At 46.1% G+C, this 27,752-nt stretch overlaps 1 protein-coding gene across 36 annotated transcripts in view; it reads right to left on the reverse strand.

Annotated features, from left to right (window-relative positions):
• Positions 1-2,714: 2,714 nt before the first annotated feature.
• The window catches only part of Anks1b (ankyrin repeat and sterile alpha motif domain containing 1B), a 1,062,135-nt gene continuing 1,037,097 nt past the window's right edge, over positions 2,715-27,752 (reverse strand). For 21 of the 36 annotated variants that reach the window (XM_045152361.1, XM_045152355.1, XM_045152350.1 and 18 more), the window contains 2 exons: positions 6,235-6,402; positions 2,715-2,941 (listed from right to left, as the gene is read on the reverse strand). In XM_045152361.1, the coding sequence (XP_045008296.1) occupies positions 2,831-2,941; positions 6,235-6,402 (279 nt within the window). In that variant the 3' untranslated portion in view covers positions 2,715-2,830. Of the gene's footprint in view, positions 2,958-3,302; positions 5,635-6,234; positions 6,403-27,752 lie in introns of those variants that run through there. The other 15 variants (XM_045152363.1, XM_045152357.1, XM_045152369.1 and 12 more) reach the window with 3 other exon arrangements.

The raw sequence follows: 27,752 nt of genomic DNA on the forward strand, positions 1-27,752 counted from the left end.
TAAGCCATAGCTTCCTCTCCGAGGGCCACTGGGGCTTGGGCTAACTTTGGAGGAGGGCAGCCCTGGCACAGAGCTTTGTCTTATTCCTCCTCAAGCTGGTGCCAGCACAAGGAGACTGCCACACAAGTAGTCTATTAATTAAATTCTTAAATTCCCCAAATTGGAGTGCGTGCCATGTGCTTCAAGCTGAGACCATTATGGATATAAATGTGTATTTGACAAAGATAATGAGGATTGATGACTTTGTGGTAAGTGAAGATAAAAAAAAAGGGGGGCCAAACTAGCTCAGGGGAAACATGACAGTCTAAAACTCCAGCCCACAGCCTCTGTCAGGAAAGAGCTTCTTGGCCCATGTCAACACAGCTCCTTGGGATTCAAAGCCTCGGTTTTCTGCGTGCCCGGGAAAGAGCACCCCAAGATTGCTTTGGGTTTCTGAGAGTACCAGTCATGGACTGGGTAGCAATCTGAGTGGGGAGGGGTGGTTGGCAAGATAACAGCATGCCCATCGTGCACCCCAGAGTCAGGGTGGCTCTGAAGTGGCCCATTACTCACAGCTGGCACACGTTATAGGAAAAAAGAATGAAAAGACTGATGAATATGTAGATGACACTTTTTGTTTTCTAAGCATAGTATCTATGTTGTACTATAAAAACAATCCAGTTTCCAGTCCTTTCTCTTCTAGAAATTTCTTTTTCCAGTTCCTCCTTACAAGTCACTTTAACATTTAGGCAAAGTCAGTGGAGGCTTGCAGCTGAAAGTCAAGCTGCAGAGGCCACTGTTTCTCCATCAGACTGTCTGGACTTGGGAAGGAGCAGTTTTCTCAATGGTTTGGCCAATTAAAAAACAATCCCTGTATCTGTGGATGCCCAGAGGCCTGTGGTTCTGCTCTTCCGTAGAAGTGGGAGGTGCTTACAGAACAATGCCAAGCACCAGTCACTGTACAACTTATGTTTTATTTTGTGTGCTTTTTTAATAGGATATAAATAATGACAAAAATTACAAAATTTATAACTGGAAGCCCAAGCTTATTTACACATATGCTTTCCATTTCAGCAAAGCTGTTTTGCGCTTTGCTCCTATACAATTTTCCTTTTGGTATTTTATATTTTAGTGTTATTTTATTCTCAGTTTACTACATACATATCAACAGTGAATAGGCAAAATATATACAAGGAACTGTTCAGTTCAAGTAATTTAATAGTGTATTAAAATTTTTCAACACTGAACTAAAACCATATACATTTGTTAGTTTGAAATAAAATTTAGCTTTTCTTCAAAATTCACCAACTGATGAATGTGATAATCTCAGGTTTAAAATAATATCAGTTAATAAAAAAACATTAAGACAATTTCACAATTTATCAATATCGCTATAATGAACTTCAAAATGATTCACAATATGATTGGTTAGAACCATATACGTTAAAATGTTATTCTTCTATAATGATATTGATATTGTTTATATATTTTGATTCTACATAAATATACATTATGGTATCATACAAATACTCCACAGAGACATTAAAAAAATTAAAATACCTTAAAGAAATGTAAGTAAATTTTTATTTAATCAAATAGTAAGCAAACTTTTTTTTGTGTTTCAAGAAAAGTTTTTATTACTTTGGAATTTCTTATTTTTTTGTGTATTTATCTTTTTCTAGAAAAACATTTTTGCAATAGAATTTTATTAACACCTTTCTCAAACAAGGTTTCCATGACAGAAATCTTGATAGCAGGAGCCCTAGATTATTATTATTATTTTTTTTGTTAAACATGTTCTTTAAAAAAAAACAAAACACCCACCTTTGCAGGTATATGGCTGCGTGAGCCAGCACTTCTCTTCCGTTCACCCTAGTCTGGGCGCCCGCATCTCCTGCTCTGTGGACCGCATCAGCATCAAATTCTCAACTGAGCCAGTCCTCTTGGTAGAAATTTCGTTATTTGAAATGAAACCAGAAACATCTCGCACAACTAACCTAGTTTTCTTATCAATGCATTAATGAAACATTCTTTTAATAAAAATATTTAATACAAGACACATTTTGTTTCTGTGCATAATAAACTTCTGTTTTAAATCATTTTTAAATTTTGAATTAACCATGAAAGGTTTCCTTTATCCGACAGAGTTGATTACATAGAAAATCCACAAATATAGAAATTGGGAAACAGAATTTCCTGGCAATCATGTTTGTTTTTTTTGTGTTTTTTTTTTTTTTTTTCATTAACCGTACTCAGTGACACAATGATTTTACAGATGCTCTATGGGAACAGCCCTGCTCTGATTTTCTTTTTCTTTTCCCTTTTTACCTTTCAAACCCTCTGACAGTGAAAACTACACCCAAGATGTTTATGCTTTTAGGCAGTATTAGAGATCCCCATCACTTTTTATTTATTTATTTTTATATTTTTTTCAAGGTGTTCTTCCCCCATCGAAAGCAAAGCAAGTGCTGAGGGGCCCGAGTCACTAGCGGTACCTAGGGAGGCGGTGGGAGCAGAAGTGGGGCGTCCCGGACGCCTCCAGGGGTGCGGCTGCAAAAGTCCGGCTGGCGCCCTCCATCCCGGGTCCGTCGGTCAGTCGATGCGCGTGCGCGGAGGACTCCCGGGGGTGGGCGGGGCCACGAGGGCTGAGCCGAGCCGAGCCGAGCCGAGCCGAGCCGAGCCGAGCCGAGCCGAGCCGAGCCGAGCCGAGCCGAGCGGTCTTCGTCCCGGGGCGGGCGGACGGGTGACACGGAGGCGCGAAGGGGAGCCTGCTGCGGGGACCGCTTGGCGAGCCAGGCGCCGCGAGGAGGACGGGGAGTGTGGGGGGCGTGGGGGGTGGGGACGGCGACTATCAGAAAATCGTGGTTTCATACTTGGTATTAATGCCCCTCTTGGTCTCTTGCCCCGGCTCCACAATCCACGGCAGATTGGCCAGAGTCTTTTGCTCAGAAGGGTCGATCTGCTTGAAAACAGAAAGGCTGATGCCCGTTATCCGGCAGCCGGGCGGCGGCGCGTGCGCGCGGGCGCCGCTGGACCCCGACCTCGGGACCCGGCGTCCGCGCTTGGGGACCTGAACTGCACAGCGACTCTGCGGGGGCCTGCAAGGGTGACGCGAGTGAGACCCGGCCTCGCCCCCACCCCCAACCCGGGGACTCACGGGCAGGCAGGCAGGCGGGCAGCAGGGGGGCGCTCGGGCACCCGGCCCCATCCGCGGGAGGCGAGGCGGGCCAGTCCTCCCGGTCCCCACGCTCCATCACCACCACCACCATCATCATCACTCCCCTCCCCCCCCCCCCAGCCGTGACCTGCGGTGTTGGGGGAGGTGGACACAACTTCGTGCTGCGCCTTTCTGTGCACCAATCCACGCCCAGGCCCCCTGCCCACATCATGGGCGCTGACAGCCCAGGGTCTTGGCCCCAACACTTCGTCTCCTAGAAAGCTGCATCTGACACACCACACCTTTTCTGCTCCCCTCTTCTGCTCTATTCCTAATACTTAGACCACCTCTTGCTCACACCCACCAACTATAGATGCCCACGAAGCTGAGTGGGAGATGGAGGAGGCTTGGCCAAGGCTGAAGCGGTTTAGCAGGAGCCTTTCAGGTTGGACCTGGGCAGATCCTGCCTTGCTCTCAAATGGATGAGTTTCTGTGCGTACAAAGCCACTTAGGTCATTCCCTGGGCAGCAGCTGAACCCTGAGCTCTGAAGGAGTGTGTGCCCGCAGGACAGGATCTGCCCCTGACACTGCCTCATCCACGGCTTGCCAGTCCAGCCCTGTGTGCTTGCTGCTCCAGTGCCTGGGGCAGGTAGCTTCCAGAGGCTTCCCTAGTCTGGAGGCATTAGCCGCCCAGCCTGCTGGAAGGCTGCAGGAACTGGGCCTTTTAGTTTCCTTCTGTTTGTGTTTCCACAAGGTTGGGGGGGGGGCTCCACACAATCTTAAGGTACCTGTGTAATTCCTAACAATAAACAACCAGAGCTGAGCGGAAAGGGAACACTGATGCCGGTTGAGGAGGCCTGATCCTGAGGCAGGTAAAAAACATCAGTATTATTCACTGTCTATTTTCCTGTTTCCCAGTGAAGGAGTCTAGATGAATATTCTATGAGCCCATATGGCACCCAACCCTTTGTACTCTTCTGGAAGAAGTCTACTGGGACCACGGTAAAGTTGGACGGAGGCACCTGCGGTGAACAGACTATGCAGCCCACACAGGAGGGAATATAGTAGTCTAAGGGACGATCCCCCAAACAGGCTGTGCATTCCCGGACACCGTAACAGCCTAATTGTTCTCAAAGACACATTTGTTAAATCCACCCTCACCCCCTTATTCCTTCAACCACAGATACTTGCTGAATGCCTGCTATGGGCTTGGCTCACGGGTGATATCACAGCAGGTTCCTGTATACAGAAAGCTTGTACTTTTGTGGAGACAGGCAGTAACAAGTGGTGAGCAAAATAAAAAAAAAAAAAAACTACACAGAATTAAAAGTGTGTGTGTGTGTGGGGGGGGAGGAATATGCTAATGGAACTTGGTATATCTACCCTGGTATGGAAAAGACTCCGTACAGCTGAGGCCTGAGCCATACCAGGGTGTGAGCCATGCAGAATTCAGGGAAACAGCATTCCATGTGGAGGGGAGAGATGGTATAACAGCTTCACGTTGGAGTGATCATTGCATATTCAAGGAATGGTGAGGCCTGGGCACCAAGAAATGTGGTAAGAAATTAGGTTTGGGTGTTATGAAGAAATTAGGATGGGGTGTTATGATTTGATCTCTCCCGCGTGGAAAAAGGAAATCACCGGGAGGTGTGTGCTACGTGCACATGAACTAGGAAAGGAATGGAGAGCAGTGAGCAGAAGTGTGTTTTGGGGGAGCACAGGGAAGGGGCTTTGCTCATTGGTTGGATACAGAGGTGTGGACAAGACAGGACTCAAACTGACTTGTAGGGTTTTGGGTTGAGCAGCATGGTGGCCGGTGGTGTTTACTGAGCTGAGAAGATGGAGAGAAAAGCAGGTTTCAGTGGTCCGCTAACCGTGAAGGTGGAAAAGTGTGAGGACAAACGGCACGTGGGCCTCACCTCTTGAGTTCTGGGGCTGGAGAGAGAACTGGGGGCCATGGGCTGGGCAAGTACTGAGGGGCTGAGTGTGGGGTCTGACGTAAAGATTCTCAGAGGTGGTGGAGCCACTGGTGACAACCAGTCAGGGCAGAGAAGTTCCCTCCTGGGATATAGGAGCAAACTGTAGGGATAAAGAGGCCAGTGTACAAGGGTTCATTTCTGTGGGAGCTGAAGTCACCAAGAATGGAGACAGGAGTTGGGCCAAAACAAAAGTTAAAAGTAAGAAGCCATGAAGTCACCAAGTCACCAAGGGAAGTGTACTTTTCTGCAGAGGTAAAAAATGTCTAGTCCCTCAAGACACTGGGCCCGGGGGCCGCTGAGAGGAGCAGAGAATGGCAGATGGAAGGGATGAGGGGGTGAGAGGGCAATGCATCCTGGGGCCCACCCGGTGCCAGTCTTGGGGTTTCTAGGATGCAGGATGGCAGCTGGAGCAGAAAGCAGATGGGAGGCTGGTTGGGAACCTTCCAGCTTTGGGTGTTGCTACTACCAGAGGAGGCCGCTTTGAAGTCATAGGAGCCTGTTGGGACAGGATGTCAGAGCCTGTGGGAGGGAGGGAACGGAGGAAGTTCCTGGAGGAAGGCAGATGACAAGGAGGAGGGGTGCCACCTTCTGACAGTCACCAGGCTGCAGGAAGCCTCAGATGCCCAAAGGGAGGGCACCAAGATGTGGCCCAGGCCTTGCACAAGGCAAAGCAGCCCGGGGATCCAGTGTCTGCCAGCAGGGGTACCAGAGCATCCTCACCTTTGCACCTCCACAAATCTCTGGAGGCCAGGGTCTTTTGAGAGCTTGGGATGGAAGCGGAGGCCTCAAAGAGGGCAGCCCCCAGGCTTTCCTGGACCTTCTGGTACGATGTGCTAAGGCCAGCAGCAGCCAGAACCCCTCCCTCACAAGACCACTGCGGCGGGTGGCAGAGAAAGTGGGGGATTCTCTGGCACCTCTGGGTTCAGGGAGAGAGTTCTTAGCCTACAAGAACTAAGCTGAGGGTGACGGTCACATGCCAGGAGGAGGCTGAGGGAGAGGTCAAGCAAGGGGAGGCTGGATTCGGAAGGGTCCTCAGACCACACAGGGCCCTGTTTGCAGCACCCCACTCCCCTCTCCCTGTGGTTCCAGGTTTGTAGACCGTCCCTCTCTTCTACTTACCACTGACTTGCGGATGCTAACGCGGGGCTTGGGGATAGGTTTGGAGGGCTTGTTTTCAAAGCTTTCTGGAAGCGTGGAGGAGTGTCCTCCTTTCCTTGCTTGTAGTGCTAGCTGGTAAGCGACCTCAAATGCCTGTCCCAGTGTTAGGATGATTTCATAGGCTAAATTCTGCAAGAAAAATGAGGAAGCATTTACTATGGGTACATACGCGAGTCAGAATGAGTGGCTGGCTGAGGAACACCGTAGGAGGCGAGCTAATGAGGACCTTGAATTACTCCACCTGAGGCTGTGGTGACTCAGGAGAACTGTGTGGGGAACAGGACACTCCAGGTGCCGCTCGGCGTCTACATAAAGCATTAGTCACTGATGTAACACACTGGTATACAGCCACAGTGAGGGGCCTCCTTCATTAACCTGCCACAAACAAGGTCTTCACCCAGCCCACCAGCCCCAGACACAGCTTCCCTGTGTGCAGCTACCCGACTCATGAGGACCTGGGAGACAAGAGGTTACTGGTGGTGTCGGCCCACAGCTGGCAGCAGCTCTGCCATGCTTGTGAGGATGATCCTACATACTCCATGGGGGGGTGTTCCTGAGAAGTTTGGGTCTTTTTACCTCAAACATCTGTGATCCTGTGAACATCTATGAAACACAATCAAAATCTAATTTAGGCTGAGGGGAGAGGCATTAGTCATGCCTGGCGTGGAGTCTCACAGTGGCAGCAGTGAGCGTGCAAACAGTGCTCAAGCAGAGCCAATTACCCGTCTATTTCTTGAAGCTTTTGCTCTCCCTGTGGGTCCACTCTACATTTCATCACCAAATCAGCAAGAAGCAGGAGATCCTGTCAGTCCAGGATGCCAGGCCAAGCCATGCCTGGGAGGAAAGTTCTTCTCTTTGGACCTTCCACCAGCCCATCAGCCCTTCTTTCAGAATCACTCCTTTACCTCTTCAAATGGGCTTCTCTCATTTCTATCCCAATTGCGCCTTCCACTGTGTCTTGTATCACAGGGACAACATGACATTGGCCCCTACCAGACAGGGTCCCCACGACACCCCGCAGTCACCAGTGCACTAAGTAGATGTCTACTGGTCATGCAGAATGTGAGCCTATGGCCTCATGCATGTGAAGCAAGCACTTTATGAGTAAGCCACACCCCCATGGTGGTTCAATCCCTTGACAGGACCAGGAATCGAGTAAGAGACATGCATCTTGGGCATGCCTGTGTCTGTGAGGACCTTTCCGGGAAGGATTAACTGACGGGGAAGACTTTCCTCCAGAGCGGGCAGTCCTTCTGGTGGCAGCCTCTACATAAAGAAGTTTCTGGAACAAGGAGGCCCTTTCTTGCCTGTTTGCCCTTAATCCTTGCTGGTGAGTCCGTCTATCCATCATTGTCATATTTTGGTGACATCGAAGCCAACTTTTTTGCAGCTTTCCAATGTAGACTTCAGACCAGCAGCCCAGCAGGCCTTCAGTACCAGGTTGGGATTGCTGAGATGTCAGCCTTATGCGCTGAGTACTCGGCCTGTCCGGCATACAGACAAGACAGCCCTTGTCGGACTTCCCAGCCCATATCATGTAAGCCAGGCTAATAAATGCTCTCTGTAACATATGTTCATTCTGTCTTGTTCCTCTAGAGAACCCTGACGAATATACTTCTTGTCTGAGAATGTTCTCACAGCTACTGCACCAGCTGAGAGCAGGCATCATCTCTCCCAAATCTTCATCTCTGAACGTGTGCCCCTACCATATCTCTGTGGTTCCTCAAAATCACAGAGACGGCATTCTTTGGCAGAGATTTACTGTGCCCTTACCCACCTCTACCCAACCCAAGCATTCCGGGAGCTCTCTTCCCAGGTTTCTGGCAGTGTCTGGGATTGCTACTGTCCTCAGCCTTGGTAAGGATGGACAAGGAGACAAAGGCATGGCTTTCTGAGGCCACATGGAAGAGCCCCACTGGCTCTGGACTGACTAGATTTTAAGTCAAGGCCAGATGAACTATCATGTTCGAACCAAGTGGGGAAAATGTCCTTTGAAGTTCAAGAGCTGGGTTGACAGAGGATGAGTTAGTCTCTTTTGAGCTACCTGTGAGGAAACAGAGATCTTATAAGACAGCTGTGTGGAGCTGAGACACTGAACTGTGTGCAGCTGGCTGAGCTCCTCCCCGCAGTGAGCACCGAGCTGGGCTGTGTTTGCCTCCAGTGATGAGTCAGACTCGTAAATTAGTAACACACCAAGAACCGATCGTGGAGGAGGACTGGGAGACAGCTCTGACCATCACTGCACGAAGAGGGCTGAGCCCTTCCCACGGCCTACACTCAGCACTCACGTCACTGCCAGCTTTGGCGCAGTGCTCGCGTGGGTCTCTGGAAGGCGGATAGGGTTTCTGACTTTCCTGGTGTCAGGAGGAGGTCAAAGCTCCTGGTGTTGTTCACCGCTACTGTGGAAGGTGGCTGGTGTCCACCTGCCAGGGACTCGTGGCAGATACTTATATCGTGGATGGGAAAGTGGCCTCCAGGCCGGGTGTGTGTGTGTGTGTGTGTGTGTAGGGCTGTAACAGACAGGTTTCACACACCCGAGCCGTGGAGCTTAGACTGTGACTTCTTTTGTCATTAGCCTCAGACAAGTTCCTGAAAGTGAGAGCTGCTTAAGGCTAACATGGTCTCCAAATGGAAGTCAAAGCTGCTCATTTCAGTGAGTGAGACTTTCCACATGACTGTTATGGGAAGCTGGGAAAAGTTTTGCAGGATAATCGGTCAGAGGCCTTTTTATTTTACATGAGCCTTAGGTATTAGGAAACTGTTCAAGGAAGACACAGAGAGCAGACTGCTGAAGGTTTGGCCTGCCTTCTCCTTTACAGTTTTTTTTTTTTTTTTTTTGGTCTAAGTTGGCTTTGAACTTGTGGCAATCCTCCTTTCTCGGCCTCCCAAGGGCTGAGATGAGAGGTATGAGCCACCGTGCCCAGCAGACATCTTTCTTTTTCAGAGTCTTACTCTAGCCTAGGATCTCTAGCACCAGAGATCCTCCTACCCCACTCCAGTCTTCCAAGTATATTATATGTCCAGCCTGACATCTTGCTGCTTTTAAAAAATATTTTTATTTTTAGTCAGCCTGAGCTAGAGTGAGACCCTACCTCAGAAAACCAGAAAAAAATTTTTTTTTTTAAATTAGTACACCAAGTATTAGGTTTCATTATGACATTTTTAAACGAAATATCTCTTGATTCTCCTCCCCACTTCATCCTCCTCACTCTCCTCTCTGGTGCCCTTATACGCCCCCGCCCAGTGGCCTCCTTTCTGCTTTTATTTCCTGCATGACCTGTTGCCACCTGCCTTCTGCAACACCTCTTTCCCCCCTTCTCATGGTCTTTTTTTTTTCTTTGCTGGGCATGGTGGCACATGCCTTTATGAGAGAGAGAGGGAGAGAGGAGAGAGAGAAGGAGAGAGAATTGGCACGCCAGGGCCTCCAGCCACTGCAACTGAACTCCAGATGCATGCGCCACCTTGTGCACTTGCCTCGCTTTGTGTGTGTCTGGCTTATGTGGGATCTGGAGTGTCAAACATGGGTCTTCAGGCTTTGCAGGCCAGCGCCTTAACTGCTAAGCCATCTCTCTAGCCCTTGTGGTCTCTTTTCTACTTTCATAGCCCATGCCCACATACCCACATTAGACAGTGACTTCTTTTGTCGTTAGCCTCAGACAAGTTTCTGAAAGTGAGAGCCGCTTAAGGCTACACGGTCTCCAACAACACACACTTATATTAATGCTCATATCCACATGAGAGAACATGTCATTTTTGCCTTTCTGAGTTAAAGAATGCTACTGGGGGTGGGCAGCTGGAAAGATGGCTTAATGGTTAAGGCAATTGCCTGTGAAATCAAAGGACTCAGGTTTGATTCCCCAGGACCCACATAGGCCAGATGCACAAGGTGGTGCATGCATCTGGAGTTCATTTACAGTGGCTGAAGGCCCTGGTGCATCCATTCTGTCTCATCTCTCTCTCTCTTTTTCTGAAATAAAGTTAATAAAAAATAAAAAAAAGAATGCTACCAAGTATGTCCAGCCTCACAAGGCAGAGGAAAGCTATGAGTGCTGCCCAACACAAAATCTTAAACTTATTGAAAGCACAAGATTTTTTTCCCCACAAGTTTTGAGTATGAACTTTGTAGATGACAATGTCCTGTTGCAATGTCAAAAGGTTGAACATGCCTGCAAGTTCGTGTTCTTTGTGACTTGGAATGATAAAGTGTTAGATGTTGTTATTTTTTCTGTTTTTTTTTTCTTTCATAGCCTTAATGTTTAAAATATGGATGCTGAATGTCAGGAGGCCCATGGGCATCGAGACCTGCCTGCTGAGAGCTGTGCTGTCTGTCTCAATGCACAAGGGCCCTTGAAGCTCATCACTTCCTCACATGGGACCTAGGGACCACTTTTCTTTTCTCTGTCTCTTCCCCTTTCTCCTTCCTTCCCTCTCAGCCACCTGTATTTTGAAGTTCTGGGGATAGAACCCAGGGCCCTGTGCATGCTGTGTGTGTTCTACCACTAATCTGCCCCCCAACCTGAGGACATCCATTCTAACGGGGAGGAAGCCCCCTTTGCAGGGTCATTCTTCCTGCCTCTCCTGTGACATCTATGTGTAATAAAGGAGAATTGCTTATTCTGAGAGCTTGACACTGGAGGGAAAAGGCTGAAAATCATATTGTAATAGGACTTAATTATACATTAAGAATATAATATTCACTATACTCATGTTAACTATCATTTGTAATACGTGACGGCTTTATTGCTGTGTAGAGCGTGAGGAGTCGTGCAGCCTCTGCTGGGTTCCTTGAGGCGGTTGCTCTGGGAATCAGTTCTGTGTGAAGCCGGACCACCCTGAGGGCACTGTGCTTAGATAGTGAGAAGACTATTCCTGAAGAGGAATGGACAGGCTGGCCACCCTCCTATTCTCAGCCTAGGTCCCAGATGTGGGAGGGAAGGTGCTACCCAGCAGACAGTCTGTGGAGGTGATTCAAGGCTCAGGCAGACCACAAACCAAGCTCCTTGGCATCTACGAACCTGCGAGCTGGCCCAGCCAAGGCCCTAGTTATTATAGAGTGAGGAGCAGAACCTTGGTGCCCAGCCTGCATTCTGGGCTGTTTTATGTCCCTACAATTTTGGAGTGTCCATTACACAGTCCAAACTGAACTCCATGAGCTTGCAGGAAACACTGGGATGTCCCTTCACATACACGAGTTCAAACCACAAGCTACGATGTGCTTTGAAGTCAGCACAGCCTTGCTCTCATCTCTGGTTACTGCTCCCCTTGGGTGTAAACTAAATACATTTAGCTCTACATTCCAGAAATGCATCCAGGAAGTGCTCATCAAGTGATGTGGGAGCTAAAGGACCCACCAAGCCCCAACTCATTCCAAAAAGGCTGATGCTGACAAGAGAATTGACACACATTGTCCTGAACCTTACTTAAGGTTGTGCCTGTCACATTCTCCAGTTTGATCTTAGAAAAATTGTATCCTGGGCTGTGGGCACTCTGTCTTCTAGAAAAAGCTCTGGCCTCCAGGAAATTAATTTATGTCAATTGGTGTGTCATTAGGATCCTCTGAGTTTGAAAACTTCTTGGGCCCACGTGCTAAGTGGAATTACCTAAAAATACCCATTACAATGTGTAGAATGTTTATCAACAGGGGATTATGTAAATCGTTCTATGAGGTGGAATTCCATGTAGACATTTAAAATGATAATTGAGGGGGCTGAGTAGGTGGCTCAGTGGTTAAAGGCACTTGCTTGCAAAGCCTGCTGGTCCAGGGTTTGATTTTTCAGTTCCCACATAAAGCCATAAGGTGCATGCATCTGGAGTTCTTTTGCAATGGTACAAGGCCCTGGTGTGCCCAAACTCTCTCTTTCTCTAGCCCCTCTTTCTTTCAAATAAATAAAATGCTTAAAAACTAAAATGATAGTTTAGTAATCTAAAAAAATTGATTAAGGGAGTAGGATGGCTTGTTGCCTACATGTGAGGACCTGAGTTTGACACTCAGTACTCACTTAAGAGGCTGTGCATGGCTGGGCATGCTGTTTAACCCCAGTGCTGAGAGGATCGGAAGCAGAGGATTGTTGGGGCTTCTTGGTCAGTCAAATTAGGAAAACAGGGAACTGCAGGTTCAGAGAGATCCTGCCTCAGGGAAATAAGATGGAAGAGGACACCTGACATCCTCCTCTGGCCTCTACATACATGTGCACAGCAGGTACACACATCTACACACATATGTGCAAAACACACACAGATATACACACACACAGTTTTGAAGACTGTCAAAGCTGGGCATGCTGGTAACCATCTTTAATCCCAGCACTCAGGAGGCAGAGGAAGGAAGACTGTGAGATCCAGGCCAGCCTGGGCTACATAAAGAGATACTGTCTTTAAAAAGAGACTATAGGGCTGGAGTTATGGGTTAGCGGTTAAGGTGCTTGCCTGGGAAGCCTAAGGACCCAGGTTTGATTCCCTGGTACCTACATAAGCCAGATGCACAAGGTGGCACATGTGTCTGGCATTCATTTGCAGTACCTGCAGGCCCTGGGGTGCTTATTCCCTATCTGCCTCTCTCTCTCCCTCAAATAAATAAAAATATTACAGAAAGAGACTATGGAGAAATATATGCATAGCAAACAAAGCTATAACTTGAAGTGCTAATCGTAGTTATCAACTAATGAGGTTGTGGGTGGCTATTCTCTCTCTCCCCCCACCCCCTTTATTTTTAGGCAGGTGTTCTACCACTGGGCCATACTTCCACAGTGGGCGACTTTTCTTCATGCTTCTTTGTGTGCTTTGAACTTTATTCAAATGAAGATGAATAATTTTTGCATTCATTATGAGTAGTTTTCTGTTTTGTTTTCATTTGAGGGCAAAATGGTCTTATTCATTCTTCATGCTTCGCCTTGGGGCTGCGCAGCGCTTCCGTCTTTGGCTGAGAGGCCTGGGAGCTGTCTGCTGCGTGCAGGTGTGAGCCTGGCCCTCCTCCGCACGCCAGCAGGCTGGCCATCTACTTGGCCGTGGATCTTCTTAGGCTCTTCAGTTTCACTCTGGGTTTCAGTCCTAACATCTGCTCAGCTGAATTTTAAAATACCCAGCCCTTCCATTAGTCAGAAGCTTCCAAGCCTCTTCCCCAAGTACAGAGGGAGAAGTCAAACCTTCTACACTCTAACCTCTGCCAAGTCAAACAATGTGCTGCGTGGATATGCACTTGCGGTCATGCAATCAACCTAGTATTGTAGCCATGCCAGGATGGGTCTCTGCGCCAGGTCTGATCGCCTTTGACCTTGGATGTCCTTCCTCCTTACTGATGTGGCAGCAGTACCCAGCTGCTATGACAGGACCTTACTTAAGGTGTCCCAGCGACCAGATTCCCTGTCTTTTGTGGACTAGCAGCCTTAGAGAGGAGGAATTACCATTTCCCACTCATATACAAGAAACTCAGGCTCAGTGACACTGATAACTTGGCTAAGTGCACAAAGCTTCCAAGTGGTAGAGTCAGTTCAGATCAGGGTTTCCTTCATACCAAGCAGTGCTTTGTTCAATTCAGCTGCCTGGCCTTCACTGCTCCTACAAATCTACTGGTATCCTACCCACGGATTCATTGAGGGCTCCTAAGAAACCATCTTGGAGGATTAATTATGTGAATATTGAGAAAGTCCTTCCAGACTCAAGTCTCACCAAAGGTGATTTGTTTTCTGTGAGGAAGGAGTGTACCTTTCTCTCAGAGAAAAGCCAGGCATGGTGGCACACGCCTTTAATCCCAGCACTCGGGAGGCAGAGGTAGGAGGATCGCCGTGAGTTTGAGGCCACCCTGAGACTACATAGTGGATTCTAGGTCAGCCTGGGCCAGGATGAGACCCTGCCTTGAAAAAAAAAAAAAGAAAAAGAGAAGTATAGAGCATGTAATCACTGCTTTCTGTATTCACGTTAACCTCTAGGAAGTTCAGAGGTAAATTTGTGGCTCAGCTCTAATACCCATGTGGAGCTCTGTGGTCTGTCTAGTGGGGCTAGATGTATTCTGGAACCTTAGCGTGGATCTTCCTTCTAGACTGTCTTTTCCTGAATTCACATTTGTGTGTGACTGTAGTTTCAGGCTTATTGCACCTGCTCATGGTGGCTGCCTTAAAGCCTGTATGGAATGAGGCATGTAGAGAGTCCATGCACTCTCTTAATCATCTACCAAAGGCTTAGTTTAGCCCTTTACTGACAAAATATGTCAGATACAGACACTGGGTTCCACATCACCAGGCGAGAATGACAAGAGGAGGTGAGTCTAGAGGAGGGGGCCCCACAGGGAGGGTCACCTGGCCCAGGCTGTAGGCTGCTCTTTAAGAGAAGATTGCTGGAAACCTGTCCATCTGTACCACCACCCATTAGTAGCAGAAAAACAATATTTCATTGTTTTTTTTTTTAATGACTGGAACTGAGGAACAAATGTGTTGTTGGTTCCATAGTTCTGGAAGCTAGGCCTAGACATGGCTATTGCTTGGGCAGGGGCATTTCATGAGAGCAGCACAGGTTCCCCTAGACCAGAGAGATGCGGACAAGGAAAGGGCTGCATCTGTATCTGGGAGGCCTCATGAGCGGCCTCAGGAGGACTTCTGTCCCAGTGTCTATCGAAGAAATTAAATGAACAAAGCCCCTCGATCATGTGCGTAGGCTAAATGCACCAGGCATGACCTCCCTGTTGTGGTTAGAGTGTAAAATATTCCCTATGGATTCATGTGTTCGAGCACTTGGTACCCAGCTGGTGGCACTGTTTGGGAAGGTTGTGGAATCTTTAGGAGTTGAAGCCTTGCCGTAGGAAGTGAGTCACTCAGAGGAGGCCTTAAGATTTTCTAGCTGAACCCTGTCACCTCCTGTTCCCTCTCTGCTTCCTGACCCTGCTGTGACGTGACCTGCTATTTCACGCTCCTGCTGCCATGCCTTCCTCTTCAGGAAAGTCCCCCTCGAAACTGCCAGCTAAAGATAATCTTTCCCATAAGTTCACGGCCATTATTTGTATTTGCTCATGGCAATGGGAAAGTGTCTGGCACACATCACTCCCGTGGCAGAGAAAGCGCCGAGAAGTGGGTCTGACCTACATGACGTTTGGTCTCCTCTCATGCCGGGGGGTCCTGCATTCTCTGAGGAGAGGCTGTTGCCAGACTCCCACCCAGCCAGCTGCTGATATGGTTCGTGAGTAAAGGACAGACAACAGCTGTCCAGAGAGGCACATGCAGTTGAAGCAGATCCCATGAACAAATGTTAAACAAATGCCAGCCACGTGATGGCAGGCGAGAAGACAGAGCAAAGTGTCTTCACACTGGGTCTTCCGTGTGGCCTTCAGAAAGGAGCCATGTTTCTCTCTGGGCCATAGTTTGCTTGTATTTCTTGCTTTTTTGTTTTAAGAGCTGGGGTAAGTCTCATCTACAACTTGCTTCACCCACGTCTTAAGACAAAAATAACTGTGAGAACATTTTGGGCATATTCACAGATACCATTGACATCTCTTTAGTTTTACCTATAGTTAGTTCTTCCAAGCACAACCCAGAATATAATCTAGGTAGATTATAGAAATAAATGTTGCCCAATCACGTCTTCAGCTCTTAGAAATAATTATGAGGAATTCTGCTGAGAGGATTATCTGGGCCAGGAATGGCACATCAACTGCCCAACATGTCATTTCTTCTTCAGGGCTCATTTCAACTAAGAGTCATGAAATTATTTTCTCACACTAATTATAACAGCAGTAGATGTAGATAATCTTGGAAATAGAAGCAATAAAGAAGAAAATTTAATTCACCTGCAATATTCCATTGTTGACATGAGGCTAGGGCTTTTTGTTGTGCTTTCTTTTTATATTTGTATATACACACATGTATTTTATATACCACATGAATATTTATATATGTGAATCTAAATACCAAATTAGACTCATATTTTATGTGCATTTTCATAAGTGCATTTCTACATAATGTTATATCATGAACAGCTTTCATATGCCATTGTAATTCTCCAAAGACAATTCTTTGGAAGGCAGCTGCATCTATTAAGGTTTAATGTCTTGTCTCACCCCAAGTATGGGAAGCTGGGCTCACACTTGCTAAGTCATGACTTGCTTTCTCTTAGCAGTCAAGGCTTGTCTTGGAGGCTTCAGACTGTGACCCTGGGTCACCTGTCCTCATGGGTCTATTCCCTAAGGTGACTGATCAGTATCTCTCACATTCATCCTGGAGAGAATGGTCCCCCAGGACAGAAGGGCACAATCCTGAATTACTTGGCAATGATCTGCAGAATGGGGAAATAGGAGAGAGAATTTTCAGAGCTCACCCTTTCCCTGCTCTTCTTTAACATTCTGAATGGAAGCTGTGGTCGGCTCTTTACTGACTTGTGAGGTGTTAGAAATGGGTGCTCACCGAAATTAAGTCCCCCTCTTTTCACAAAAACCTCACTGTGAAAATCTTTCTCAAATGGAAGTACCTATTTTCTATAGTTAGTAAACACAGCACACTCATCCGTGAGTAGCAGAGGGGGACTGGTTCTAGGACCCCAACCTGCAGATGCTCTTAACATGAAATAGTGTCATATCTGTCTACAACCTGTGGAGTCTTCCTGTTTGCTTTACATTACCTCTAGATTACTTACAACATCAACCAAAATGTAAACTATATGTAAATACTTGCCACACTATATCGGTTAGGGGAATAATGTGCTCAGAACAGAGTCAACTTTTTTTTTTTTTTCTGAATATTTTCCATCTGTGACTAGTTGAATCCACGGTGCGGAGCCCGTGGCTGTGGAGGGGCCTGCTGTAAACAGAAGTGACTTTTTCTTTGCCTGTTGCAGATGCCTGCTTAATGCTCCAGGCTCATCCTTCTGAAGTGAATTAATGAGTTGACGTGCCTCCAAACTTACCACATGTTCACACAAAGCAAATGCTCAGCTTCAAGCCGAGCATCCCTCCTTGGGGAGACCCTGTCCTGCAGGGTGCTGGCACAACCCAGGATGAAACAGATATGATTTCTGTGTAATTATTTGTTTATAACCCAAGTGGACTTTGAGCTCCTAGAGAGCAGGGACTTGTGTCTGACTCACGACAGACACATGATAAATATAGGACTGCATTTATACACAATTTCATGATTCCCCCTCAGGTGAGGGATACTGTAGCCACAAACTTATGTCATAAGCCAAAGCCTGTGATATAAATCTTCACCCGGGGTTTGACGACACGGAATCAGCATCACAGCTGTCCCCTCCCCACACCGTCCTTTTCATCCTCAGTAGCTAAGATTTACTGAAAACCATGTGTTGGAAAATGGGTGTGTGGCACTTTTCCTACCCCTTACAACTACTGTAGGAGCCCATCGTCACCTCTACTTTGTGAGCAAGAAAACACTTGAGGATTAGAGGCATCTTTACTGGACCTATGAAGCTAAGAGCCAAGCTGGGGGTCAAAACTAGGCTGATTCCAAAGACTGCAACCCTAACTGTGACACTTGTCTCTCAGCTGTGTTGGAGGGTGTCAGGAACACCAGCAGCTGTCTATGTCAGTGATTCTGCGTCTGCAGAAAAAAAAAAAAGATCTGTATAGAACATGTAGGGCTATTTTTTGTCATTGTTTCCTGAACAATTCAGTAGAGTATCTGCATGGCACTGACACTGATGAGACATTGACATTATCTAGAGAAGATGTAACAGGATCTGTATATGCAAATACTATGTCATTTTTAAAAAGGGACTTGAGCACTTATGGATTTTGGAATCCACAGGGTCCTTGGAACCAACACCCCCTTCAGATACCAATGGATGATTGTAGGTATATAAATACTGCCATGCAATCTATGAAAAAACAAACAAACAGAAAGCCTATTGTTTTTTTTTGTTGTTGTTTTTTTCAAAGTAGGATTTCACTCCAGCCCAGACTGAATTCAGTCTGTGGTCTCAGGCTGGCCTTAAGCTCATGGCAATCCTCCTAAGTGATGGGATTAACGGTGTGTGCCACCACACCCGGCTTATTTATTTTCTTTAAGAGCAACATACAGAAAGAGAAAGAGGGAGGGAAGGAAGGGGGGGGGAGAGAGAGAGAGAGAGAGAAAGAAAATGGGTGCGCCAGGGCCTTTAGTCATGGCAAATGAATTCCAGACATATGTGCCCCCTTGTGCATCTGGCTTACGTGGGTCCTATGGAATTGAGCCTCGAGCTGGAGTCCTTAGGCTTCACAGGCAAGCACTTAACCACTAAGCCATCTCTCCAGCCCTGAATGTGCTTTTTAAAATTAAAAATATTTTTATTTTTTGTGGTTTTTTGAGGTAGGTCTTGCTTTAGCTCAGGCTGACCTGGAATTCACTATGTAGTCTCAGGGTGGACTCTAACTCACTGTGATCCTCCTACTTCTGCCTCCTGAGTGCTGGAATTAAAGGCTATTTATTTATTTTTAAACAGATTATTTTTATATTTCTTTTTATTTATTTGAGAGAGGCAGAGAGAGAAAGAGGCAGAGAGAGAGGGAGAGAGAGAATGGGTGCACCAGGGTCTCCAGCCACTGCAAACAAACTCCAGATGCGTTCGTCCCCTTGTGCATCTGGCTTATGTGGGTCCTGGGGAATTGAGTCTTGAACCAGGGTCCTTAGGCTTCATAGGCAATTGCTTAACCACTAAGCCATCTCTCCAGCCCTGTTTATTTATTTTATGAGGGAGAGAGAGAGAGAAGAGACAGACAGACAGACAGAATGGGCACACCATGGCCTCTAGCCACTGCAAATGAACTCCAGAAGCATGTGCCACCTTGTGCATCTGGCTTATGTGGGTACTGAGGAATTGAACTTGGGTCCTTAGGCATTGAAGGCAAGCACCTTAACCACTAAGCCATTTCTCCAGCCTCCCACTTTAAAAAAAAAATGACTCAGGGCCATTTGCTGCACTTGGGTCCTTGCTTACTTGATGTGAAGATCAGGCTGGCTGGACAGGTCAGGAAGAGCTTCTGCTCTTCCTGTAGGTGGTTGCCTGGTCTGCAAGACTAGCCAGGGAGAATGTCAGGGTTCAATTTGATGGGCTCTGTGCACATTTATATTTTCTCAGATTGCCATTTGTTTTCAGTTTCAGAATCAAATAGATTGAGGCTATTTTCTGTTGAAGAAAAAGAGAAACAAATTGAGAAGAACACCTGCCTCTATGAGCAATATTAATCTAGTAGTCAGGGGTCAATTAACAAGATCAATATTTCTTTTGTAAAGTTCTTACTTTACAATGTAGGGGCATTGTAACCCATTTACACTTGTCTTTGGGAACCCCAACACTCCTCTGAACACATCTCAGAGTTTAAGAAAGGGCTTAGGAAATTAAATTTCATTAAAATGACAAGGAATCAAGCATAAACTCACAGCCGGCCCCAGAGTCACATACAGGTGGAGGCCTCACTCATTAGAGGTTAAGAGTGGAAACTGTTGAATCTGTTTTCAAACATCCCGGCCTCGGGTCCCTTAACACATCCTTGTTTTCTACCCATCCCTGGTGTGCCCTCTTCCTGGAAGATGTAACAGTGTGGTTCACTCCAGCGTGTTAGTTCCCTGTGCTTCTGTTTGCTTGGTCCCTACCGATACACAGAGCACTACTGTGTGCGCATCCCTGCGCTGGCTGACTGCGTCTGCCTGCACGTTGTCATTTCTGTCTTTCCAGTTTGGTTCCTTTCATAGCTTACCCTCCGCCAAGAAAGCACAGGGAAGACAGTGGCCTAGCTCCCACATGTGCTGACCTTCGGCACCACGGTTTCAACATTCCCCACACGTCCCTGAGGCAGTCTCAGCCCCACCACGTGTCATACATGGCATATGACATAATTGCAGAGTTACAAGTAAGAGACACATGTGCATGGTTAAAAATACCTGAGGTTGCAAACATGTTGAGAAGTGAGAATTCACAAGGGTTTAGCCAGCAAGGTCTTTGATGTTATTATATTTTTTATTTATTTATTTATTTATTTATTTATTTATTTATTTATTTATGTGTAAGGGGAGAGAGAGAGAGAGAGAGAGAGAGAGAGAGAGAGAATGGGCATGCCACAGCCTCTAGACCCTGGAAATGAAATCCAGATACATCTGGTTTTATGTAGGTACTGGGGAATTGAACCTGGGTCATTAGGCTTTGCAGGCAAGTGCCTTAACTGCTGAACATCTCTCCAGCCAAGCTGCATTTTTAACCTTTTTAAAAGTTATTTATTTATTTATATTTTCAAGCAGAGAGAGAAAGAGAGAATGAGAAAGAGAGAGAGAGAGAGAGAGAGGGCATGCCACAGCCTCTAAACCCTGGAAATGAAATCCAGATACATCTGGTTTTATGTAGGTACTGGGGAATTGAACCTGGGTCATTAGGCTTTGCAGGCAAGTGCCTTAACTGCTGAACATCTCTCCAGCCTAGCTGTATTTTTAACCTTTTTAAAAGTTATTTATTTATTTATATTTTCAAGTAGAGAGAGAAAGAGAGAATGAGAAAGAGTGCCCCATGCCCTCTTACTGCTGCAAATAGACTCCAGATACCCAGATACATGCACCACTTTGTGCACCTGGCTTTATGTGGGTCCTGGAGAATTGAACCTGAGCCTTTAGGCTTTGCAAGCAAGTATCTTTAACTGCTGAGCCATTTCCCCAGCCCACTATTTTTTTCAAGGTAGGGTTTCATTTTAGCCCAAGTTTTTTTTTTTTTGGTTGTGCATGCCTTTAATATCAGCACTCAAGAGGCAGGGATAAGGAAGATGGCTGTGCGTTTGAGGCCAGCTGGGGCTACAGAGTGAATTCCAGGTCAGCCTGGGCTGGAGCAAGACCCTATCTCAAAAACAACAACAACAACAACAACAACAACAACAACAACAACAACAAAAACCCACCAAACAAACAACCAAGAGCAAGTGGAAGAAGGAGGAAACTGAGTTTCACAGCTTTTAAAGTCACAAAGCCAGGGAGATGCAGTGGAGAAGGGGTTCAAGGTCCAGCTGGTCTGGTTCCAAGACAGGCTCTGTCCGCCATCCTAAAAACTAAGGAATCCCCAAGGAGGAGGGGAGCCCATACTTGGGGCAGCACCCAGGGGGGATGTTGGCTTGTGGGCAGGAATAGGGCATTAGGCCTTCCCAGGCTTCTAGGGAGTGGGGGCGGGCAGCGGAGAGCGTCTACACAAGGGGCTATTGTCCTCACCTCCGAGGAACTGTCTAGTCTCCAGCAAGTTGCAGAAGGCCTGGGGATGTAGCTCAGTGGCAAAATGCTTGCCTCGTATACGTAAGGTGCTGGGTTTGACACCCAACGCTGCAGAAACCAAAGCCAAGAAAAGCAGCAGCAGCATGTGGGGAGAGGTGGCAGAAGGGACAATACTCAAGGGGAGTATGGTGGCTGCTCCTGCACCGTAACAGTTGGCTGTGAAGCTCATTGCAGAGGAGCTGACAAGAAAAGCCCAGACAGGGTGGGGCTGCTCTGGAGCCGTCTCCTTCTTTCCCCAACTCCTTTTTTTGTTAAAACTAACTTAAATTTTTTTTTAAACTTTAGAGAGAGAATTGGCCTGCCAGGGTCCTCAGCCACCACAATCGCACTCCAGACACTTGCACCACTTAGTGGGCATGTGCCATCTCGCACTTGGGACCTGGAGAGGAGAACGTGGATCCTTATAGTCTGGACTTTTTGAGGTAGGGTCTCGCTCTATCCCAAGCTGACCTGGAATTCACTATGTAGTCTCAGTCTGGCATTGAGCTGATAGTGATCCTCCTACCTCTGTCTCCCCAAGTGAGTGCTGGGATTGGAGGCATGCACCACCAAGCCTGGCTGCTTTTTTTTTTTTTTTTTAAGGGCAGAGGATCTAGCTTAAAGGTAGAGTCCCTACTTAGCATGCATGAAAGTCTGGGTTCAATCTCTAGTATGTCCCTCCTTCTTCAAAGAAGAACTATTTCAATGTTTAAAACTATTGGGCTAAGCCTTTTCTACTTTCTTTTTAAGATTTTATTTTTATTTATTTATTTATGAGAGAGAGAGACTGAGAGAGAGAGAGAGAGGAAGAATGGGTGCGCCAGGGCCTCCACCCACTGCAAACGAACTCCAGATGCATGTGCCATGCATCTGGCTTATGTGGGACCTGGAGAATCAAACCTGGGTCCTTTGCAGGCATGCGCCTTAACCACTAAGCCCCTTTTCTAGTTTCTTAAAGCATGTCTGAGACTCCCACAGAGAATGCATCAACACCTTTCTGATGTACCTATGTCAACTATACTACCAACATTGAACCACTAGACGGCAGCAGTTTTCAAATAACCTCACCAATATCTGCTGCCTACCCTCCGTGGCCCTGTCAGAAGGATGATGGCAGTTTGGAAGTTGGTGGCCACAGAAATTCTTGTCCCCCACCTTGCAAACCCAGCTGGGTGGAATTTCCTGCCACTCACTTGAGGGAAACATGGAGGAGCACAAAACTGAATCTGTTTCCAAGCTTTGAGCCTCCCAGTCTCATAAAATACATCCTTCTTTCCTGCCCATCCCTGATGCTTCCTCTTTTCTGAAGGTTGGGTTGGGAACCCTTCTGTTCCACAGAAGGTGGGATGTGTTCCAAGCCTCACCCTCAGCGTCGCAACAGGAAATCAGCTCCCACAGAACCGCAGATACAGATTCTAGAACACTGAGCAGGTTTGGTGCTGGCCTGTAGGAACAAACTGGCTCCCCACCCCCAACAGTTTGTGAAGGTTAATCTTCACTGTCAACCTGACTGTATTTAGAATCACCTAGGAGATACATCTTTGGGTGTGTCTGTGAGGGTGTTTCCAGACACGTTTCACTGAGGAGGAGGCAAGACTCTGAATGAAGGTAATGCTATCCCATGGACCATGTTCCGGACTAAATGAAAAGGGGAAAAGGAGGAAGCCAGCTAAGCACAGACATTTCTCTCTCTGTTTTCTGAGTAGGCATTTGTTGCAACTGATAGCTTCATGTTCCTGTGCCATGCCTTCCTACCATGTTGGATGGCAGCCTCTCAAATTCTGAGTCACTTAAGCCAGTCCTTCCTTAAGTTGCTTCTGCCAGGTACTTTATCATAGCCATGAGAAAAGTAACTAGTACACAATCCTAATTTTGTTTCACTCTACCTTTTTTATTTTTTAAATGTCATCTATACCTGCAAATATTACAAGGTGAATTTACTGTATATGGAAACAGGTTAGAGTTCACCTAGTGTAACATTCCTGAAGCCAGAAACACCATTCCTGTGAAGTGCTCTCCACACTTAGCAAACAGCACAACTGCTCCTTCCTTGAACTGGCACATAGTCAGTGCTCCCAGTGTCCCCTAGGACATGAAGCATGCAAATTTTAGCCTTTGTAGAGGCGATTTATGCTCTATCCCTAGGTCACAGGATTTCTGGGAAAATGCTCTGAATTTCAGTTCTAATTGTCCATAAACTGAAAACTTCTCATGTATCACTGAATTTGCTTCATAATAAAAGATAAAAATGTGATATCTGATAATAGCACATAAATATGCTTCTCTCTCTGATTGCAAATAAATTAATAAAAATATATTTAAAAAGTTTTATAAAACAAAGTGGTACTGATGAGGTCTCAGTGGTTAAGCTGCTTGCCTGCAAAGCCTAACAACCTAACTTTGATTCTCAGTACCCACAGTTAGAAGTTAGAAGTTGGATGCACAGTGGCATATGCACATAAAGTTTGCCTGCAATGGTTGGAGGCTCTCCTGCACCTATTCTCTCCCTCTCCCTCCTAGCTCTCTTTGCTTGCAAATAAATAAATAAAAATTAACAAACAAACAAAAAAACTCCAAAGTGGTGCATATATCTGGAATTTGATTACAGTGGCTATAGGTCCTAGTGTGCTCATTCTCTCTCTCTCTCTCTTCCTTTCTCTCTCTTTGCTTGCAAATAAGTAAATAACAATATATTTAAAAATATTCTGCCCATGAAAGGTCTACAAGGTGAAGGAAGGAATAACTTCACAACTTAAAATACATGTATGCTTATCCATAGTGGCTCAAAAGTTAAATGTGCGCTGGAAATATCTGAATTGGTTATGTTTTTGCCATTTAGGGTACTCCTGAGGACTAACTCACATCAAAAGAATTTTCAGGCTTTAGGATTGGGCTGAAATCCTGAACTGTTCTATATAAAGACAGAAAATCCATGCTCAAGGTGTGTGTGTGTGTGTGTGTGCGCGCGCGCGCATGCACGTGCACGTGCGCGTGCATGTGCATAAGCAGTGCCTGCTGCATCTCAGAGTTGTTCAAAGGCCCAGGTCAAGACTTGATGATGGGCTTTGTTACTATTTTTGAAGTCAGACAAACTGCTTTCACCTAGAGAGGATTAAAATGGCAGCTGTGTGTAAGATGAGAACGCTTCAGAGCAGAGATGAGACTCCTAAGCTAGTGTCTACATGAAATCAAACATCTGGAGGAAAAGATAAGAGCTGTAGTGATTTGCCACACATTTTCCACATGTATTAGGGGCATCATGTGATCATAAAACTAAACGGTTTTAGTTTGACTCTTCCCCTATTCGCATTTCCTCTCTGCATTCTGGTGTCATCACCAAGGGGGACGGCTGGTCCACAGTATCATTTTTTGTTTGACTATAGAACAATACTTTTGGTAGTCTCATGACAGCAAATTATATATTGCCTTCAAAACCAATTTTACTGAAAGAACAGCTGCCATTACTTAGGGAAAGGCTAGAATCACCCGGCAAAGCCTTGGCAAATTATCAGTGATGTCTGAGGAAAATGCTGTTCAGAGGCCGTGAGGACCAGCACACCAGCACTTTCTTCCTGTTGTTTCTACCTGCCTTTTATCTATCGCACCTACTTTTTTCCCTCTCAGTTTTTACAATGGCAGTAGGGAAAATATTTTTCTAGTAGGCCTATCTGATGTTTTCTCAAAATAAAGGGACAAGCTGTCAGCTGATATCAGTCAGCAAGGAGATGGAAAAGGTGGGGAAGGAGCCAGTCCTGAACCCCTATTATTACGAGGCATTTTACACATGTTCTTTCATTTCAACACTGGGGAAAGCCCATGAGATACAAATCCTTGTCTCTGTTCTTTACATCAGGAAATTGGGACTCAGAGAAGTTCCCAAACTTGTCTAAAGCCAGGGAGTAAGAAGGGCTATGAACTTAGGTCTATCTACATGTTGTTTCTATGGCACCAGTCTAGTTCTTCTTCTCCTTCTCCTCCTCCTCCTCCTCCTCCTCTTCCTCCTCCTCTTCCTCCTCCTCCTCCTCCTCCTCCTTCTTCTTCTTCTTCTTTTTTTTCCAGTCTAATCCTTTTTTATTTTATTTTTTTTTAACCAGTTCAATTCTTGGAGAGAAAGGTGTGTCACACAAATCTGACTGTTTAAAGAAATAACTGAATTTCACAAGAATAGTAGGTTATACCCAAGGCATTGGAAACCTAAAACTGCAGGTCTCATAGAGCCTGAATGGATGACTTTAATCAATAATTTAATCTTCTGCAAAGTCATATCCAGATACTAAGGACAGCTTTGGAGGGTTTTCCTTACTGTCACCATACTGTTTGCACATTATTCTCCCTATGCTTCCCAAAACAGGGATTTTTTTTTTTTTTTTCGAGATAAGGTCTTACTCTAGGTCAGCCTGACCTGTAATTCACTGTGAAGTCGCAGGACGGCCTTGAACTCTTGGTGATCCTCCTGCCTCTGCCTCCTGAGTGATGGGTTAAAGGCGTGTGCCACCACACTTGGTCAGAAGGGATTTTTTTAAAGGTCTTTCTGTCTTTCTCTCTCTCTATTTTTCCTTTATTTCTTTTTTTTTAAATTTTCTGTTCATTTTTATTTATTTATTTGAGAGTGACAGAGAGAGAGAGAGAGAGAGAGAGAGAGAGTGAGAGAGAGGACAGAGAGACAGAGAGAGAGAGAGAGACAGACAGACAGACACGGAATGGGCGCGCCAGGGCTTCCACCCACTGCAAACTCCAGATGTGTGCACCCCCTGTGCATCTGGCTAACGTGGGTCCTGAGGAATCGAGCCTCAAACCGGGGTTCTTAGGCTTCACAGGCAAGTGCTTAACCATTAAGCCATCTCTCCAGCCCTCTTATTTTTTAAATTTATTTTTTATTTTTATTTGTGAGTGACAGAGAGAGAAAGAGGCAGATAGAGAAGGGGCGCGCCAGGTCCTCAAGCCACTGCAAATGAACTCCAGATGCGTGCGCCCCCTTGTGCATCTGGCTAACGTGGTCCTGGGGAATTGAGCCTCGAACTGGGGTCCTTAGGTTTCACAAGCAAGTGCTTAACTGCTAAGCCATCTCTCCAGCCCTCCTTTCTTTCTTTTAAAAAATATTTTATTATTTATTTATTTGCAATCAGAGAGAGATAGAGAGAAAAGAGACAGAGAGAATGGGCATGCCAGAGCCTCCAGCTGCTGCAAACATACTCCAGATGCATGCACTACTTTGTGTATCTGGCTGTATGTGGGTCCTGGGGAATTGAACCTGGGCCATGAGGCCTTGAGAGCAAGTGCCTTAACCACTGAGCCATTCCTCCAGCCCTTCCTTCCTCTCTTCCTTTCTTCCTTTCTTCCTTCCTTCTTCTCTTCTCGTTTTCTCTCTTTTATTTCCCCTTCTTTCCTTCCTTCCTTCCTTCCTTCCTTCCTTCCTTCCTTCCTTCCTTCCTTCCTTCCTCCCTCTCTCTCTCTCTCTTTTATTTCTCCTTCCTTCCTTCTCTCTCTCTCTTTCTCTTTGCTCCTCTCTTATTCTCTTTCTGTTTGAGGCAGGGTCTCACTCTAACCTGCCTTCTATGTGCTGGAATTAAAGGTGCTAGCTACCACATAGGTTTCCTGTCCATTTCCAGTCTTCAAACACGTGAAGGAGTGAGCATCTGTGTAGCAGGATTTAAAGGTTATGAGCACGAACCTGAATGACACAGGCCATAGCATGTTGTAAATTTGGGATATAGCCCTGGTCTATGGAGTTTGTTAGAACTGGAATAAATTGCTTCAAACAGTACCCATTATAGCTGGACTCCTCAAAATATATTACACTGTGATTCTTGTCTAATTTCCTAAATCTCTTTATTTCAAATCCACTGAGCAGAACAGAAAAAAAATCAAGCTAAAGTGGCATGTTTAGATTCTTCTGATTATAAATTATTTCAGGCTCACAGTCACATCTGTTCTGTCTGTTTCCACCGCAGAATGCCTGATGTAGAGATCCCCTCTGGGAATTTGTGCTATCTTGAGGGCATATCTATATCTTGAAGGAACATTTGCTGTTTTCTTAAATTGTTTTCACTTTCTAAGCTTGTAACATATAAACCAATTTTTAGGCTTAATGACAAGTATGGATATAAGTGGTGTCATGCCATAGAGAAGTCCATCTAAGACTCACTTCTGAATGAACATATGGGCCACAACATGGATGTCCCCATGATCATGTAGGTGTGTAATCTGACTGCTAATCAGTGTGAAAAGCCACAGACATAGTAGTAAACACATCTTTTATGACTAGTACTTAGACATGGCTACAAG

This window comes from Jaculus jaculus, chromosome 6 (genome assembly GCF_020740685.1).
Source record: "Jaculus jaculus isolate mJacJac1 chromosome 6, mJacJac1.mat.Y.cur, whole genome shotgun sequence".
In the NCBI taxonomy this organism is placed as follows: domain Eukaryota; kingdom Metazoa; phylum Chordata; class Mammalia; order Rodentia; family Dipodidae; genus Jaculus; species Jaculus jaculus.